General features: G+C 53.3%; 1 protein-coding gene across 1 annotated transcript in view; it reads right to left on the bottom strand.

Moving 5' to 3' along the window:
• Positions 1-2,207: 2,207 nt before the first annotated feature.
• Positions 2,208-18,800, bottom strand: part of LRRK1 (leucine-rich repeat kinase 1) — an 85,628-nt gene continuing 69,035 nt past the window's right edge. Inside the window, exons 24-32 of the mRNA XM_008571020.1 lie at positions 17,568-17,765; positions 16,342-16,619; positions 14,070-14,264; positions 13,174-13,325; positions 10,040-10,157; positions 8,376-8,492; positions 4,955-5,802; positions 4,452-4,553; positions 2,208-2,519 (exon numbers count right to left, since the gene is read on the bottom strand). Of these exons, the coding sequence (XP_008569242.1) occupies positions 2,342-2,519; positions 4,452-4,553; positions 4,955-5,802; positions 8,376-8,492; positions 10,040-10,157; positions 13,174-13,325; positions 14,070-14,264; positions 16,342-16,619; positions 17,568-17,765 (2,186 nt within the window). The 3' untranslated portion in view covers positions 2,208-2,341. The remainder of the gene's footprint in view (positions 2,520-4,451; positions 4,554-4,954; positions 5,803-8,375; positions 8,493-10,039; positions 10,158-13,173; positions 13,326-14,069; positions 14,265-16,341; positions 16,620-17,567; positions 17,766-18,800) is intronic.

Raw genomic sequence — 18,800 nt, 5'->3', positions numbered from 1 at the left:
CCAACCCTGCAACTGACTCCACCACAGGGCCTTTGCACGCACGGCCCGCCCACCTGGTGCCTGCAGATCTCCACATGAACCTCAGACTGCACCTCCCCCTGAAGGCCATCCCTGGCCTCCTTGAGTGTTGCAGGCCCCTCAGCCACTCGCTCCCAATTGCCCCACTTAATGGTCTCCTCTCTCTATCATCTCATTTGTGTGTTCATTGCCACCACCCACTAGAAGTGAGCTGCTCAAAGCAGGATTCTTTTTGGTTTGATTACCACTGTGTCCTGGTGACAGTGTGTGACACATAGTAGGTGTTCAGGAAACACTGCTGTTCCTTCCTTGCCAGCACGTGGACAAAAGATGGCGCATATTGCCATGCTTACGACTGTTTCCCGGGGCTGAGTGAGGTTGAGTGCTGGTGTGTCCGGGACGTGTTTCCTCGCAGCTCGTGCCCTGTACCCGCTTTCACATTGGGTTTTCTCTTTCTCACTGATAAGAACAAATTCTCTGTATACAGGACAAATGAGCTACTGTCTCTCATTTGCGTCACAAATATTTTTTCCCAGTTGATTGTCCACCTTTGGACTCTGGTAATTTTTCTATGGAAGTTTCTAATTTTTACATAGGCAAGTTCATTAACCATTTCCCATCTGGACTCTGTGGTGTAGAGTTCCCCTGGCTGAACCAGTGAGACTCTCACGCAGGTTTTGCCTAGGGGCAGGGGGAGGTGAGGTCTAATGAGGGCCTGGACTGGATGGGGGAGCCTGGGGCTGGCAAAGCAGTTTGGCTGCAGGAGATGGACAGGGCCTGGGTTGCATTTGCGGGGCAAACTGGGCAGCTGTAGGGCACCAGGATGAGGAGAAGCGGAGCAGTGACCCCGAAGGCCCTGCTGAGGGGCCAGGGCAGGAGAGTGGTGGGCAATGGGCAGGAGGCACAGACTCTTGGCCCCTGGGACTTGGCCCCCAGGCCCATGGCTGATATGCGTGGCCATCTCTACCCACTGAAACTGCTCTGGGCAGCCTGCACGCTGGCACGGAGGGCCGAGGGGGCATCCATTCCCACCCCAGGCAGTGAGTGGACCTGGGAGGGACTGAGCCTATGCTTTTAACCCAAACACTCAACAGACAGGCCACAGCTTCATTCCTGTGGGGCCTGTTTATTTTCAGATAAAAGGAACATCTGCTTGCACACTCCAGTAAATCTGAAGTTTGATTTTTATAATTTAATTTTAGAAAAGGGTCAACAACGTGAGCTGAGTATGATCTTACATTCAAACTCCTGTTCTGGGTTAAGCAGCCTCAAATGGTAACACTTTGCAGAGATGTGGATATGTGCGCACACGTGTGTGCATGTGTGTTAATGTGTGCACATGTGTGTGTGTACATGTCTTATAAAAGTGCTTGCTGTTGTACATAAATCCTGCTAAAAACTTCACATTTTGTACTCTGTTGTATATGTGTGCAGTGAATGTTTAGCAAATACATAATTTGGTATAAGCCCCATATGATGTGATTTCACAACCAGAGGCCTAACTGCTGAGATATTACTTAATTTGTTAAAGCGATAAACAAGATTATTATGTGCAAACAAACAGGGCTTGTGCTCCAGCTGAGTCCAAGTTTATTTTATAGAGCTATAAACACAAGCCCTCTCTCGAGTCCCGCTGATTGAGTTTCTCCTTCCCTTTGTAGGCAGCAGAAGGACGTTAAGGCTGAGCAGCGACTCTCGCGCTCTGTGCCTCTGGGCTTTCCGGCTGTGCCACTTAAAGGAACCCATTCATTCCTGGGTTGGGCAACACTCCTCTTCACTCAGGGTCGTTCTGGGGGTTTCTCACACAGAGACTTTCCTGAGCAGGGAGACATCTGATCTTTGCTTGCCTGGGCCAGCCCTGGGCCTTGGGGATTCAGGAGCTTGTGAAATGTGCTAAGAGCCTGGGGTCCTGGGGGGAAGGGAAAGGGGTCATGACCTTCCCGGCCCTGCCCCAAACTGCTTCCCAACTGAGAGCCTCTAGTGTAATTCCATCCTAGGCCTGGGAATGAAAACGGGTAGGTCCTTTATACCAGGAAGGCCCAGCCCCCCTTTGTGGGACCCAGCCCAGAATGGGGTCCCCACCCCCTGCTCCCGGAAGCTGGAGGAGGCAGGAGGAGCCACTGTCTTCCCTGGAACTGTAAAGCCAGCAAAGGGGGATGGGATGCTCAGGTAATTCTGCCCTGGAGAACCCCCAAACCACCGGCAGGCTGGTCACTTCTCAGCACTTTGTAGCAGCAAGGGGTTCAGGGGAGAACTCGGTCCATCTCCTGGGTCCGTGGAGGGGAGAGCTGGCCAGCCCCTTGTGACAGTCATTCCACAGGAATCACCTCCTCTTCCGTGTGCAAGCCTCCAGCCGGCCCAGCTCCTCGTAGGACTGGTAGAAAATGTCAAACTCCCTGGCACCCCAGCCCCTCCAGACAGCCAGGCACCACTCGGTGTTTTCGTTTTCAAAGCCACACACAACAGTGTCCTTTGCCACCACAGCCGCATCCACCAGCACTCTGCAGAGAGAAGGGGTCTGAGAAAACCCACAGTGGTCCCCACTCGGTTGGGGCTGGGACCCTCACCCTGCACCTAAGTGGGGTTGCGCATCTCAGCCTGGCCCTGGGATATCCTGCTTCTCATGGGGGCCCAGCTGCAGGCCAAGGCCTGGTAAAGTCTGACAGAGGGCTGGGGGCACCGACTGACACTCATGGGCACTGTCTGTAATGGCCTGACTCCCTGGAAAGTCACTCGTGCTTCCCAGCAGACATCCTCCAAACCTTGCCTCAGACCCCAAAATGTCCAGACGATACCACTGGCCTGAATTCCTGCTGCTGAACGGCCTATGGCCGTGCCGAAGCGTGAACTCAATCCCCTCGCCCTAAGCTCAGTGAGCTGCTGCTTCCACTCTGTTTCCACACACTGAGGGAATACGGGGTCACTTATTACCCTGCAGGCAGAACACCTGCTGCCCCAAAGTCATAAATAGTTACATTTGTTTGAGGCTGTGGACTGTTCTGCACATCTGTGGGTGCACTACAGGTTTCCTTCTGGGCCATGGTGGAGGGCTCCCTGTGGTCTCCTGCCCTGGCTATGCCTCTGCAGAGCTGACAGCCCGCCTCTAAGCAGGTACTATTTGCACCTCCTCCTTCTGTTACCAGTGTGCACGCCCTGCCTGGCACCGAGGCAATCCTATAAGCCAGGATGTCCAGAGGCCTCTGACTCTCATGGCCTTGCCAGGGCCTTCCTTTCAGTTGACCTCCTGGACCTCTTCCTCTGTATAGTGAGTATACTTGGCTCTTGGTAAGACCTGGCTTTGGGGCATGAATAGGAAAAACACGAGGTAAAGATTAAGGGACACTAATGACAAGCATGCCACAGTCAACCCACCTGGGTTCTACAGACCCATTTGTTCCAGAAGCCTGATCTGCAAGCCGGGAGCTACTTCAGCTCAAGGCTGCCATTCATAAACTCAGCCAGGCTCAGGAGCAAACCCAGATGAAGAAGCACGCACAGAGCAAGTGTCACTAGCCCTGGGACTCACTGAGAAAGCTCAGTGCTAGCCGGCAAGAGAGTGGCACTGCCATGGTCATGTCCTGTTCTGGGAGAAACAGGCCGAATGGGATTTCTCCAGCCCCTTATGCTCCAGATGGATAGAAACCCAGTTGTCTGGGGACAGGTGATGATTTGCGCTGCGTAGAAATGGGCCTGGTAGGAAGTGGAAGTGCTACAGAGTATACACATGCACACATGCGCACACGCACACATGCATCTGAGTTGAGGGGCTCTTCATATGGAAGATTTACTGTGTGGGGCTTGGTAGTCAAAGGGAGGGGTGTAAACATGTTAGGAACTGTGGCCTGATGCCAGCCTCCCATCTCCCCAGCTACATAGATGTGGCCTGGGAGGGCTGCCCTGCCTGGCACACCCCACAGTGGAGGCTGGCATGCCTCCCGGTGGTGTCCACCCACACATGAGTATGAAGCCATGCCTGAGCCTGGGAAGGGCAGGAGCCAGACCCCCAGGCTTGGGAATGGCCAGGAGCATGCCTGTGTTGCTTGGCCCCACCTGGTGCTGTAGGGGCAGGTGGGGCACCTTGGGCTGGGCTCTCCTGCTTGGCAGGAAGGATGGTGAATCACTTGGATGGACCCCCATTTCTGCTGCAGCTAAACTCTGGCCCTGGAGCATATCCTGGGTCAGGCACTTGGTCTACAGGTGCACTGGGGATCTGAGAAATAGGCAGCCTTGGCCTGTGGATTTTGCTGAGCCCATAGGAGCTACCTGGAGGGTCCCATCTTGTTCTTACTTTGCCTTATGGCCACGTTGGTGGATGTTGACATTTGTGAGAACAGAAAGGCAGCAAGGCCATGGTGCAGGATGTGGCAGTGGTGCCATGAGTACCCATGCGGCTCCCCTCCTCTGATCCTAAGGGGCCACTCCCTCAGTCTTACCCATGCGCAGTCAGCTCCCGGGCTTTCAGGACAGCGATGACTCGGCCCCGCTGGGCGCCTGAGTCCTTCTCCAGGCCAATGATGATAACATCTCCACCGCGCCTGAGAAACCAACACCGAGAAGGGGAAGTGTTTTTGTCCAGGCTGTGCTCTCTAGGGGGACTGGCTGAAGAAAGGCAGGCGGGTAGGTAACAAGTGTGCAGTCTCTGCTAACGGATTACATTACGGAGAGGGTGTAGCCTGAGGCAGAGAAGGACTTTCTAGTCGGACACTTAATCACAGGTGACCGTGGCTCTCCTCCTTTTGTGCTACCTTAAGCTCTGGCCAGCAGGTGAGCTTTAGTGTGGCCATTCTTAGATTTGCTAAAGAGGTCACTCCAGATTTCAGAATCCAGGGAGCAAAGCCCTCTTGGAAAGGGAAGCAATAGGGTTCCCCTCACTCTGCCCCCAAAGAAAGGGCAGTGAGCAAAACCAGGACGCTGCCCCTGCCGTCGGGAAACCTACCTGGGGACCCAAATGAGGTCTTTCACGGCAAGAACCTTCATGGCCTGCAGGTGCTGGCTGAACGTGTCCCCGTCCACAAGGGTCAGATCGTGCTCAGACCTGTCGGAGGCAGTGCTGGTCTCATGCAGCCTGTCCGAGTCCTCGCAGTTGGAGAAAGGCATGCAGGAAGAACTTGCTGGGGAGCTGGGCAAACTGGAGGGGACCCTGCCAGCTCGGTGGGATGGGGACGAGGAATAGGAGGACATGGAGCAGTAGTCGGTCAGTGAGTCCTGGTGGGTCAAGATCTGCGTGCCCAGCTCCTCACTGTATATGATGCTCACGTCTGCAATGCAGTCCCTATCGGGCTCCTTTGGGTTGGCTACGTGGCTGGCTGGGGGTTCCAGGCCTGAGGGCCGCATGGGAAACATGTCCCTGAGGGGGCTGGGGTCCCCACAGAAGTACCAGGCGCACGGCTGATAGGTGGCTGAATGGTACATCAATAAGGAGTTGGTCCTGTCATCCAGGCACCAGACCACCTCCTCCCCCCTGCAATCAGAGCTGCACACGACAGACACGATCACTGAAGGGGCCGAGTAGGGCTCCAGCCGCCTGCAGATCTCCAGGGTAGCACAATCGATGACCAGAAGGCCTGGCCCATTGCTGTACCAGACCTCAGAGCCGCTGTTGACCACCTCCATGGCCTTCACCGGGTAGGGGTTCTGCCGCGCATCTTCGTCTGGGATGCCGAACTTGGACCTGTTGGCCGTGTGTGAGCACAGGTAGGAGCAGCTGTCGTTTGGGGAGCCCCGCACCACAGGAAACACAGCCACAAGCCCGTCGGCTAGGCCTGCCAGCACCAGGTAGCAATTCTGCAGAAGGGAGACAGGGACACGTTATGCCCCCATCTCACGCACTCCAGGAGAGAATCAGCGGGCACAAGGCTCATCTCCAGGCACGCCAGGCAGGCACGTGCTTCCCACCCACAACGTTCTTGCAAAGGCCGGGGCTGCGAGTGGGAGCTTCTGGGCCAGCTCTCAAAGGAGGGGCAGCCCAGGCCCAGCAGAGCTGCACCCACCTCCCTGCTGTAAGGAAAGGGGTGTGTCAGGGAGGAGCAGGGCCCATGGCACCAAGCGAGAGCGTGTGTCACCTGGACCACATAGCCTGCCTCTGCTCGGGCTGGCTTCTTGCAGCACCAGCAATAGGGAAATGCTTTCTGCTCAAGGTAACAAGGGCGGGACATGGTGCCCTCCTTCCCACAAGCACTGCTGTTCATGTGACAGCAGCTGCAGGGTCCCGGTGCCCACACCTGTACCCTGGGCACTGGCCTGGCACAGGGAAGGGCTGAGTCTCGTTCATTTTTGTGGCTCTGTGACTCCACACAGTTTTCTGCTTCAAATGGACACTGTGTGTTTGCTGAACCCATTCTAGAAGGAATCACTTGCAACTCAACCCTCTCCTGGAGGCACACGTTGGCCCACTGTAACCACACTCCCAGCTTACGACTTTCACTCTGAAATGCTTGAGGTCCGGCTGACATTGATGGGGTGCTTGGTGCACCCGCCACCCCACAATGAAGGATGAGCTCTTCTATAGCCACCAGGGGTCACCAGGCAGAAGCCAAAGCTGCAGGGACAGTGCTGAATGCGGGGCCCAGCCAGGCCTCCCCAGGGCAGAGCTGGGAACAGAGCACATATTCCCAGCCTGGATGCCCAGGTTGGGCTGGGGCTGGGACAGGGGCAGGAAGCGTTCTGCAGAACAAAGCCAGAGTCGGGCCTGTGCCAGCCTGGGGGGTTAGGGGAACTCAGGAGGGAGGGCTGTCCAAACTATTGGAGTGACCAGCCTCTGGCATAACATCCAGGGCAACAAGCACTATGAAAATTTATCAAAATCTATCTTCAGGATTCCAGGCAAAGAAAGCAGCCAAGGCAAATAGGCTCAAAGTCTCCCTCTGGAGTCCCAGCTCGGGCCCCAGCCAGGGCTGGGTGTGAACGTGCCCGCCCGTGCAAGAATGCAGGGTCTGCCCTGCATGGCCACGGGCAGGACAGCCTCCTCGGGGGCAGGCGCCCCGCACAGGAGGCTCTGCACAGAGCCGGCTTTATTCCCTCTGGTCATGCGGGAGGTGGTACCTTGACTCAGGGGTTCTGGCCAGCAGTGGCCTTCAATAACGCTTTGTGTCATGTTCTCCTGCGCTCTGTAGGTCGGGTCCCAAGCTGCCCAACCTGAGCTTCCCAACCGCACCCGTGGAGCCATGATCATAAATGACTCTAACTTTTTTTTTTAAAGAAATGAAACTGGAGAAGGGTGAAGGGAAGAGCTCATATACTTTGGGACTGTCAGAAAGTAATAATATCGTTCACAGTTACCAAGTGCACTGGCCTAGAGCTCTGGGTACGTTAGGTCCAGAGATCCATCTCACCATCTCTTATTATTCCCATTTTCCAGGTGGACAGACTGGAACTGGATGATGACAGTCAGTACATTTTGACAAAGCCACACTAGTAAGTGCTTTTACTTGTGCATTTACAGGTGTGCCTGCTGCACAAACAAGCAGACAAACCAGAAGTGTCTGAACAGCACCTGGGTTCTGGGAGCGCTGTGGGGCCTGGGAGAGCTGGGAAGCTGCCTCCTGTGCAAGGGCAGCTTCTCAGACAAGGGGTCACAACCCTTGATCTTGAGGACCGAATGGGAGGAGGTCTGGAAGAGGTGTGTGTGGAAGGGCTACTCCTGGTGAGGCTAGGACGGTGAGGGCCCAGCACAAGGTGTGGTTATGTGGGGTGCAGGGGCCAGCGGGGGGACAGCCTCGCCAGCCCTGTGGAGGCCGAGTCTAATCCCAAGGTGTGCCGGAGCTGGCTGGGCCCCAGGCTGGGGAGAGCTCCACTGGGGGGTTTCATTTAGCAAGATCAGGGTGGGGAGATTGAGGACATGCATCTGCTGGGACACACTGGACAAAGAGGGACCGAGGTCTGGGGCAGACAGGCAGCTCTGGTGAGGAGGCAGAGAGAGAGAGATGGGAGCCACCTGCCCGACATGGGCTGGGAGCAGGACCTGCCAGGACCTGGTGACTGAGTGGCCGTGGGCAGGCGCTGGCCCCAGCAGGTGGGGAAGAGGCTCCTGATGCCACTAATATCCAGGAGGGAAGGGCACACACACAGCTGCCCACCTGCACCGTCCACACCAACTAACACTTCATCTGAATCAGGGGCTGTGGCGTGTGCACGTGGACAGCAGGCTCTCTCCTCTAGAAGGCACTAATGAAGGCCCTGGTCTGATGGGACCTTTCCTCCTGCCTGTCTCTCTAAGGCTGTGACCTGGGCCAAGTGTTCTGAGGGTGTGGCTCTGCTCTCCATCCCACCCCTGACACAGCCTCGGGCTGTTCCCAGCTAGGAGACCCCTGAACAGGGTGGGGACAGCGACCTGCACACCCAGCTGCCCCCTCACCTACCTTTTTAATAATAGGCACTGCCAAGAAGCAGGTGACGACAGCTGGAGTGTCCAGGGCCTGCTGGGGTGTGTTTAGGGGGCACATGCCCTTGAGGCTGTAGATGTAGATTTTCTGGTCCTACAGAGAAGAGTTCACTGTGAGACCCAGTTGGAAAGTGCCTGGCATTTCCTATGGGGGCACACCTGGTCTTGGGGACCCCCTACGAACCTTGAAAAGTAACAAGTATTTCTGGTTGGTTGTTTATGTATTTCTGTGCTTCGTAGAAACTTTGAAAAATAAAGAATAGTTTAAAGAAGAAAAGTAAAATCTCCCATAATCCATGGCCCAGAGAAAACCACTATTGGGATTTGGGGGCAGAGCCATTCGGAAGTTCTTCTGTGCGTATCTGTCTGTGTGTTTAGGACCAACAAAAGTGGGACCACACTGCAAGGCTGTCTTCTCACATTTCTTCTCAGGTGACAGTCCTCTGTAGATAGAGCCCTTCGTTCTCATTCTACGAGGGGACGATGTCGGAGGATCTCCTGACAGTCTGTCACTCAAGCGTACCATGATTGGGCTAATCAGTTATCAGATGTTCACCAAGTTTTCACTGCTACGAATTATACTGAGATGAACATTCTTATAGTCCTGTGTGCGTGTGTGTGTGTGCGCCTTGGTTATTTCCTTAGAATAAATTTTTTTTTTTCTGTCTTTTTTCATGTCCGGCAACGGACCGCAACCCTCAGTGTCGCGCCCGTACCGGACCGGGACCGGCAATGAGATCGCAACCCTCGGCGCCGCGCCCGCCCCTCGCTCAGCCAGTGAGCGGGAACCGGTCTGTATGTGGGATCTGAACCCTCGGCGGGAGCGCCGCTGCGCTCGCAAGTGGCGCACTGTAGCAGTGCGCCACCGGGCCGGCCCCTTTAGAATAAATTTTTAACACTGAATTTACGGAGGTCTAAGTGGCATGAATATTTTTGAGATTTCATCATATTTGGACCATACTTTCAAGGTGCCCTGCGCCCGCACCTCGCTCAGCCAGTGAGCGGGAACCGGTCTGTATGTGGGATCTGAACCCTCGGCGGGAGCGCCGCTGCGCTCGCAAGTGGCGCACTGTAGCAGTGCGCCACCGGGCCGGCCCCTTTAGAATAAATTTTTAACACTGAATTTACGGAGGTCTAAGTGGCATGAATATTTTTGAGATTTCATCATATTTGGACCATACTTTCAAGGTGCCCTCTGCAAAAGCTACACCATTCTATCCCCCACTCATAACTTCAGGGTATTTGTTTTTGGGCATTCCTCTCTAGATTTCTCAGAAGACAGCTCCTTGGACTTTCGGTGACCTCCTAATGTGCAAGTAAAAGGCCTGCAGAGCTGAGTGAACTTGCGGTGTAGACCCATCAGCATTATAGGAAACCCACTTCACTGACGTACTGGGTTTCTCCTCCTGTGGACAGTCTACACCTGACCCCTATCATCCTGACCCCCAGTTGCCAGCCAGCAGCAGGTGACATGTGCTGCTTCATGGGGCTGATGGGATTGCTCTGGGGATCTCATGGAGATGAGCTGGGGGTGTCTGAAAGTCAAATTGACCTGGGTGTCTATATTTTTATAAATCTGGCTCCTCTGGGGCCACACCCTGGTGGAGCCACACTGCTGGGGGCCCTGCAGGTGGCGGTTACCTCGGTGGCAGTCCACAGGGAGCTCTGGACCTTGAGCTGGCAACTCAGCTTCATCCCCGCACAGCTCATCCTCTGCACTTCCAGAAGGCCCTTCTCTGTGTTCACCACCGTGTAGTTCCTATGATCCAACAATCCTGCGGTCAGTTCCTGGTGGCAGGGGGCCGCTTTCCTCCCCCGGCCTGATCTAATATCCCTGGAGGAGGACATCAGCTCTGGCCCCCTTCACCTCTGGAACCCAGGGTCACATCTTGCCACATTCTGAGAGAATCAAGGACCATCCTTAAAGGCCTGTGCAGAGCTGGGTTCTGCCTGCCTGGTAATGCTTGAATGCTGCGGGCCACTCCAGGGACATTTCCAGTGAATGTCACAATGAATGAAGGTCTGTCTGTGACCCCTGAAGGTAGAGACAGTTGCTCCCAGCATCGGGGGAGGGGCACTCCCACCAAGACCAGTCACTGCCCTCCCAGTGGCCATATCTTGCCCACCCCAGTAACGTGGAGCCCCCTGAGGCCAAACAGACAAAGTCAAGGTTAAAGACACCAGTTTTCGGTGGGCGTCCTTTGAGTCCACCGCATGGAAGAGGAGACCGAGGCCAAGGAGGGTGGTAAGTTAGGTGCCCCAGACCACACAGGGCTTTCCCCCAACCCAGGAGAATAAGTTCAGCTAGTGACAGCGGTTCTCAATGTGAAATGGTGCCTGCCACCAAATTTTGGAAACCTCTGTCATCGTTGACTGATAACACATATTTGCAGATGATAAAAATGGGTGAAAAAACAGCACCGAAGTTATATTTGTCTATTTTTTTCCAGCCTTTTTTCTATGCATTGAAAAAGTAAAATTAGGATATTCTAAATAGCTTTTACTTTGAAATAAATGAAAAAATATAGAAAAACATAAAGAAAAATAAGACCTCTATATTCGCTCCAACAATAATTTTGACATGTGCATGTCCTGTTTATCTGCGCATCCTCTTTTCCTTCCTTAATTCGCAGATAAATCTTAAGTTCTCCCCACCTTTATTCTCCAGTCTCACTGCCCTTGGGCTTCTGGTCAGTATCCCCTCCCTTCCTGTGAACTTGCCCCTTTCTTCAGGCTGCTGGTGAGTTTTAAAGAACCTTCATGGGTCACAGAAAGAGGCCTCTCTTCCCACTGGGGATGAGCTCTCCGTGCCCCGAGCAGAACTGTCTCAGACATCCTGCACATGTCTGTAAGACTGAAAGGTAAAGAAAGCATCCACGTGGGCAGAACAGGGTCCATCCCAGGATCAGCAGGACCAGGCTGGCTCCTGAGTCCCTTTGACACATGCTCAGAAATCTGTGATGCTGTCCTTGCTGCTTTGTGCCAGATGTTCGGGGCCACATCCTGCCCCAGACCTGGAATCAGCCATTTCTCTGAGGTGCCCTGGTTCCCTTTGGTACTTAGACACCACCATCTGTGTCCTAAGGGTGCTCACGGGTATTTGGGTGGTCCTTGTTTCTAGGCCTTTTCAATGGGCAGAATTAGTAAATATAAGCTTATTTTTCTTAAAATATATCGCGAGTCCATGCAATTTCAATTTAGAACTACAGGGTTTACTTACCCTATTTTAAATCTATTTTCCCTTTAGCTCATGCTGAAAATCATGGTTTCAAAAGACAGCAACATAATTACTCATTCACTTTACTCCACAACCACGAGCAGTATCTTAGAATAACGATAACTCTACTACCAACAATAAATATAACTACTCAGAACAGATCAATACCTGTTTCTTGTTTTGTCTTCAGGGTGCACCCCATCAGGAAGGTGTTTTAGGATGACTTCTTTCGTTAGGGTATTGTTTCTTAGAGTGTGCCTGTGTCAGGACTCAGTCCCGGCGGTATAAAATCTGATGTGAACCTCACCAAGACTGACCCAAGGGACACTGTACAGTCCACGCCACTGACCTCATCACGTCTCAAGCTTCACTCTACCTAAGCCTTATCGGGGTTTAGCACCTGCAGTTTTACCACTAGGTTTATTAGAAGATGATTCTTGCCTTAAATGCTCTCTTTCCAGTGAAGAAATTGCACCAGGTAGGTGGAAGGGGTTGCAGACACTGGCTAGGACTGAAGGCTCTCACCCGAGTTATGGATTTCATGGCGATTTCAGTCTTTGCTGCTATCTTTCCAATGCCCTGGCCTCTCGGTCTTGGGACCTCCTGCTTGTTCCTCAGTGATCTCTTCCCTGCTCTACCCCAGCTTCCCTCTCCCAAGGTCGCACCCTGGATCCTGTCTTTCCTGCTAGCTGCGCCCCTCCCACCCATTCCTATCTGACCACAACCTCCCAGCTTTTCAGCTTTCATACTACAGTTCCCCACAGATATGCTCGCTCTACCGAGACCTGGGGTCCTGTGGTCTTCTCCCTTGGTCCTCCCGCCTTGATTGGCCTCACCTAGGTTCCACGGCCCACCTCTATCGTCACTTCCTTGAAAACACCCTCAAATCCCGTGCCCCTCTCTCCCTCCTGGCAAAACCCCAACTGCTTAAAACCCCCTGTTGACTCTCCTGCACTCTGGGGCAGCAGAACATGCTGGAGAAAGTCACAAGTCATGTCCCAGGCTGATGGGCCTCTTGTCAAACATAGGACCTCCAACCAGGCAGGGCCCCCGTGCTGCCCTGCAGACGCCCCAGACCTCCCTGTGCCGCAATGCCTGCTCCATCCCTCCTGTTTTCTCCTCGCACATCTCAAACCTCTCTCACTCACTCAGCTTTCCTGCCACTTCACCGAGGGAAAGAGATGCAACTAGAAGGGAATGTGCACGGACTCTTATTTCAGGGTAACCCTTGGTCTGGCTCTGGGTCCCCTCCCCCTCTACTTGTTGCCACCTCACTCCAGAACTGCCCCCTCCCTGCCCAGGGCATCTTAGCACAAAACCCTCCCTTGACTTGTGTCCCCAGCTCCCGGTGGACACCACCCGTTTCTCTGCTTCTCTTAACCACACAGCTGCACATGCAGACTCTGTGCTCTTTCCCTGCTCCCTCTTGAGTGGACTCCAACCAGGCCTTGGACCCCACTGCCCACCTCTCCCTGTGGTCACTGCTGACTGTTCCTAAGTTCCACGGTGGCCACCCACCCTGAACACAAGCAGAGCAGGGGACGCATCGGGAGGTTACCTGGACTCCTCCTTCCCGTCCCAAAACACCACAGTGTACTCCTGTCCCTGGGACGAGAAGAAGGCCGTCTGCTTCCCGCAGGGCAGCAGGTACATGAAGGTGGCGAAGGTCGGGTCCTTCATCTGACTCACTACCGACAGGGCCAGTGGTCGCTGAGGGAGAGAGGCCACCGGGGCATGAGCAAGGTCACTTTCAACTAGATTGATGCCAATCCCACCCATAAAAGCATCTGGCTTGAACCAGGGAGGAATGAGGGGGAATCTGCTCATTCAGGACTGGATCCAAACAAGAGGCTGAAAGGACTTCAGATGCCAGAAGCAAACCCAGCCCAGCATCTGGGTCATCGCCAGCCACGGCAGCTTGAGCATGGCTGGCCCTGTGAGCCTAAACCCCAAGTGTCTACCCCATTTATTCCTGACACATTAAACTAGCTCTGTCTGATGTAATAAATGACTTTAACTTTGAAACTACTGGCCTCTTCCAAAAAAAAAAAAAAAAAAAAAAAAAAAAAGAAAACCCACAGAAACTAGCCTTGGTGACCCCTGCTTCTCATGAGCAAACCTTTTCCCCATTAATTTCCAAAGAGACACATACATTCTCTCTGCTCTCGCATAGGGACTATATTGCTATAAAGGGGGTTCATAAACTTGTTTGTCTGCATGATGAAATAATGCAAAAGGAAAATAAAGTTCATTTTTCCTGAGAGCAACACACAAAGACAACGAGGCTGTCTATGTTAGCAGCAGTATCTCTCCCTGGAAGAGGTGAGCAGAGAAGGGTGCTCCAGTGGTTCTCACTGAAGGGTGGGCTGGCAGCCGTGCGGGTACACCCTGGAGACCCACAGCCTCCACCACAGTGGCAGGAGGGCCCAGGGCCCAGGCTCTGTGCCCTGGTACCTTCTCAGGCTTTGTGTCCCAGCACTCCATCATGAGTGCCTGGAGCCGATGAAACTGCACCTCCTCTGGCTGCCCCAGCACTGGGCGGATGCCCTTGGACAGTTTCTTGGCAATCTGAAGCTGGTGGTGGCCCAGAGCAGGACGTTGTCCCGACAACAACTCATACAGCACCATTCCATAGGAGAACATATCTACCTGGGCAGAGAGACAAGCAAGTCAGGTCCCTGCCTGGGCCTGGGGACTTTCACAAGCTGGTCGGGAGTTGAAGGGAGCAGTGAGACAAAACTAGACAAGTAAATGCTGAACCTTGCCCAAAGGGAGACCATCATCAGTCCATCCACCAATCCATCCATCCATCTCCATCTGTCCAAACATCCAACCAACCATACGACCATTTCTTCTTCTGTCCATTTATCCACCTGTCTTCCTATTCTTCCTTCTTTCCATGGATCATCCACCCATCCACACATCCGTCCATCTAATTGCCCATCTTACTGTTCACTTTAAAATATCTCTCCCATCCATCCACCCATCCATCCATCTACCCGTCTATCTAACTGCCCATCTTACTGTCCATTTATCCATTATCCCACCCATCCACCCATTTACCTATGCAATCACCCATTCACCCATCCATCCATCCATCCATCCATCCATCCATCCATCCATCCATCCATGCAACCACCCATCCATCCATGCAACCATCCATCCATCCATGCAATCACCCATCCATCCATGCAACCATCCATCCATCCATGCAATCACCCATCCATCCATGCAACCATCCATCTATGCGACCATCCATCCATCCATGCGACCACCCATCCATCCATGCAACCATCCATCCATCCATGCAACCATCCATCCATCCACGCAATCACCCATCCATCCACGCAACCATCCATCCATCCATGCAACCATCCATCCATCCATGCAACCATCCATACATGCAACCATCCATCCATCCATGCAACCATCCATCCATCCATGCAATCACCCATCCATCCATGCAACCATCCATCTATGCGACCATCTATCCATCCATGCAACCATCCATCCATCCAATAAACACAAGTTGGGAACTTGCTAACTGTCAGTCACTGATTAAGGGATCTAACAATGCCAAGGTCCTTATCTTTAAGAATCAAGACAAGGCAGGAAAACCCAGACCCTCAGCTTGGTACTAGAAGGGTGGTGTATGCAACTCATGAAGAGGGGATTATCTCCTAGATTGCAATATGTTTTCTCCTCTAATTTTAATTGTCATAAAAAGGCTCATCAGGGAATGTTATACAGGCCCCTATAAGGGTCAAGAAATAACTTTTTAGTTGGAGAATGGCTGAGATCTGAGATTTTTTTTTTTTTTTTTTTTTTTAGTGGCTGGCCGGTAAGGGGATCTGAACCCTTCAGATCTGAGAATTTTTAACGTCAAGGTGTCTATTATAATCTTACATTCAAGGTGGATGCCTTGCCTGAGGCACCTGCTACTAAAAAGCTCTGATTTTTGCTGCTCTGATTTGTCTTTTCTAACTGGGGCAACAACCAAGGGTGCTGAGTTGGCCCACATATGCTCAGGCCACTCTTAAAGCAATTAGTCACTGACCCATCCAAAAATCAACAAAGAACAAGGAATTATAGACAAGGGGACTATCAGCGCTGGGTGATGAATTAACAAGGCTGGCACTAGATGCAGCGGGTGCACTGTAAGATGATTTCACTTTGTCCGAGTGCCTGGATCTGCTGACAGCAAGCAGGGAAGATAAACATTTAACCATCGTCTTGACCGAGGCTGCCATGGGGAGGCCTGGGGAGGCCAAGCTTATCCTGCCAGAATCTCTTCTGGCTCAGCATCTGATTAGGCCAGCACCTCGTGGCGAGCACCTATGAGCCAGGAGCTCTCTCACCCTTATCTGGTCTGCTCCTCACGAGCACCCTGCAAGGCTGTCCTCTGCCCCCATTTTGCACATCTATATGTATGCTGGGATCCAAATCCAGACTCGTTTCTGTTCTGGACTCTTGGCCCACTGTTTACAGACTCCACGATGTCTCTGAATTGAGGTTTGAGAATTCTGAAGCTAAGGAGAAGGTCAACCTTGTCACTAGCAGATAGACACAGATCCCTGAGCCTTTCTGGTTCATGCCAGACCTTGCTGATTCAGAGGGAGAGGGTGAAAAGTGTGTCTGGGGGATGCTGAGCCCAGATTCCGCAGGTGCCACCAGGCTCCTACACTGTGGGGCTGGGCCGGGGGACAGCAGTGGGCCGGGCAGGTACCTTCTCATCGTACACGATGCGTGGCCTGATCTCCGGGGCCTGATAGCCAGGAGTACCCTCCACGCCGAGGGCGCCCTCGTGAAATGACTGCCGCGAGATCCCGTAATCAGACAGCTTGATGTTGACATGCTCCTTGGCATCGAGGGACCACACCAGGATGTTGTCTGACTTCAGGTCGCAGAAGATGATGTTCTTCTTGTGCAGGTAGGCCAGGCCCGAGGCAATCTGGTAAGCTATTTTTTGGGTGAGCATGTGTCCCAGGGGCATAAAGGAAGAATCTTGCAAAGAAAAAAATAGCAATTTTCAAATTTATCAAAACTTCAGTTTCAGTAGAATTAAATGATCATTATAGCAACTGTTTTCTGTTCATCCCTTCTACCTCCCCAAATACTTCATATTCTACTGACACATTCCTACTATTCTCCATGCTAGATGCCAGAAGGGACAGAGAATGACCTTCTTACGTGAAATAGTGTTTAGTACAGAAACGCTTGTCACTATAGCTCCATTTGTGGTCTCTCATGCCTGGGATTGCTGGTGTTTTAACTAAAAGATCAAGGATTCACAATCCCCAGAGTTCATCTCAGGCCAAGATTGTCCTATTATCAAGGGATGAGTTGCAGGTATAAGAACATCATGAAAAACACCCCTCCTCCATTGAGGGAGAAGTCAAATCCAGCCACCCCTCTCCCTCTGGTGGTTCTCTGGAGTTTAGTTACCTGAGCCTGGGTCTCAGAGTCTTAACAGTGTGGACACACGTGGTGTGTTATAATTAAAGCAGCGATTTGCACATTTGTGGGCACCGGCTGCTGCTGCTCGATGCCCTCCCAGCAGGGGCTGTTAGGACCCTCCTCTCACGGGTGGTAGACTAAGCAACTTCCCAGCTTATGGCACAGATGCAGGACTTGGAACCTAGTTCTGACTCTGAAGTGTGAGCTCCCCTGGCCTCTCCAATGATCCCACTCAGTGTTTACATCCGGTGAGGCACCTGGCTTCACACCTGGGAGATGGCCACCTGCCGTGGGGCTGGGGGTGCCCTGGGCTTGCTGAGACCACTTGTGGCTTGACACTGTGCCCGAGACAGCTGGGCCAGGCAGGAGGGAGCCCCCAGGCCTCCAGCGTCTCTGAGGCCAGCCTGCCCACTCGCCTGGGCTCTGCTGGCCTCCTGGGAGCTGGGCAGGGCCAGGCCACCCCCGTGGAATGTCTGCCAAGCAGAGCAGCCGTACCTTTGGCGTTGTCAGACAGCACAGTGTTGAGGCTGCTCAGCGGGGCGAGTTCCAGAGCGAAGCAGAGAGGGTGGATGCTGATGCCGATGAGTGACACAATGCAGGGGTGCTGCAGGGCGTGCAGCATGCTGGCCTCCTGCCGGAACTCTGAGAAGTTCTTCATGGCATCCGTGGCCCGCAGGTGCCTCAGCATGGTGTCTGCCGGGGACAGTGGGCACAGCCATCAGCCGCCCAGGAAGGACAAGGGGCACAAGTACAGGCTGCCTACTGGACCCAGGCCTGGCCAGGTAGCCCCCCAGGGCTGCATGGGTGTGGGCTCTGCCACACTCAGAGCTGCCTCCTGGGTCCTGGAGGAGGTGGGCAGCAGGACTTGCATGTTAAGGCACGCATCCCATCAGGGGTTGCAATACTGTCACCCAGAACTTGGCCCAAAAGGGTGGGACTATGGTCTGGTATCAGGACCTTCCTCTTCAAGGAAGCATGTCACATTCAGCAGTTTCTGAGCACCCACTCAGCCCCCTCGATGGAGGGTGCCACATGTCCCCATCCTTGTTACCCAGAGGTAGTTCTCATAGCCCTCGCCCCACCCCACTGCCAGCCACCCAAGGGTCCCAATTATACCATATTCCTCTGCATGTCCAGTGCCTTGCCCAGAGCCTGGCTCAGGCAGTATGTCTGGGAAGTAACAAGGCCTTTCCTCTCCACCTTCGGGGACAACAAGGGTTTGGTCACTGCTGGTCACCTTATTCCTTACCAGGTAGCCAGGACCACTGAAGGTGCAAACCCCACCCCTCATCAGCCAGAGAGAAAACTGTCCATGGTCACTCTGTGGGGCAGCATCAGCCTGTGATACGTCATCTCAGGTCAGAGGAGAAAGGTCTATAGGCCGTGGTGGGAGGTTCCCAGTCCCTCACTGTGACCTTCTTCCTTGAAATTCAACCTGTGTGAGGTTCCTGCACGAGTCTCCCCGAAGGGCCCTTCCTGTCAAGTGGAAGGGTCAGGACACTGCCCCCTGGGCACGAGGCAGGTGCAGCCAGGCCCTGCTTGTCCTCCTGTGCCCTGTTCCTGTCCCTTCTCTATGGTCAGATTTTAAAATTGGGGACACATTGCTACACATGGAGGTTCAAACAGCACAAAAACCTTGGCGATGAAAAGGCCTTGACTGTGCCAGATCTGTGTGTGTGCTGGCCATTGCGTTTTTTTTTTTTTTTTTTTTTTTTTTTTTTTTTTTTT

The sequence above is a fragment of the Galeopterus variegatus genome, unplaced genomic scaffold (genome assembly GCF_000696425.1).
Source record: "Galeopterus variegatus unplaced genomic scaffold, G_variegatus-3.0.2 Scaffold36, whole genome shotgun sequence".
NCBI classification, from domain to species: Eukaryota; Metazoa; Chordata; class Mammalia; order Dermoptera; family Cynocephalidae; genus Galeopterus; species Galeopterus variegatus.
The sequence above is the reverse complement of the archived record's forward strand: the minus strand, read 5'-3'. Positions and strand labels throughout refer to the sequence as shown.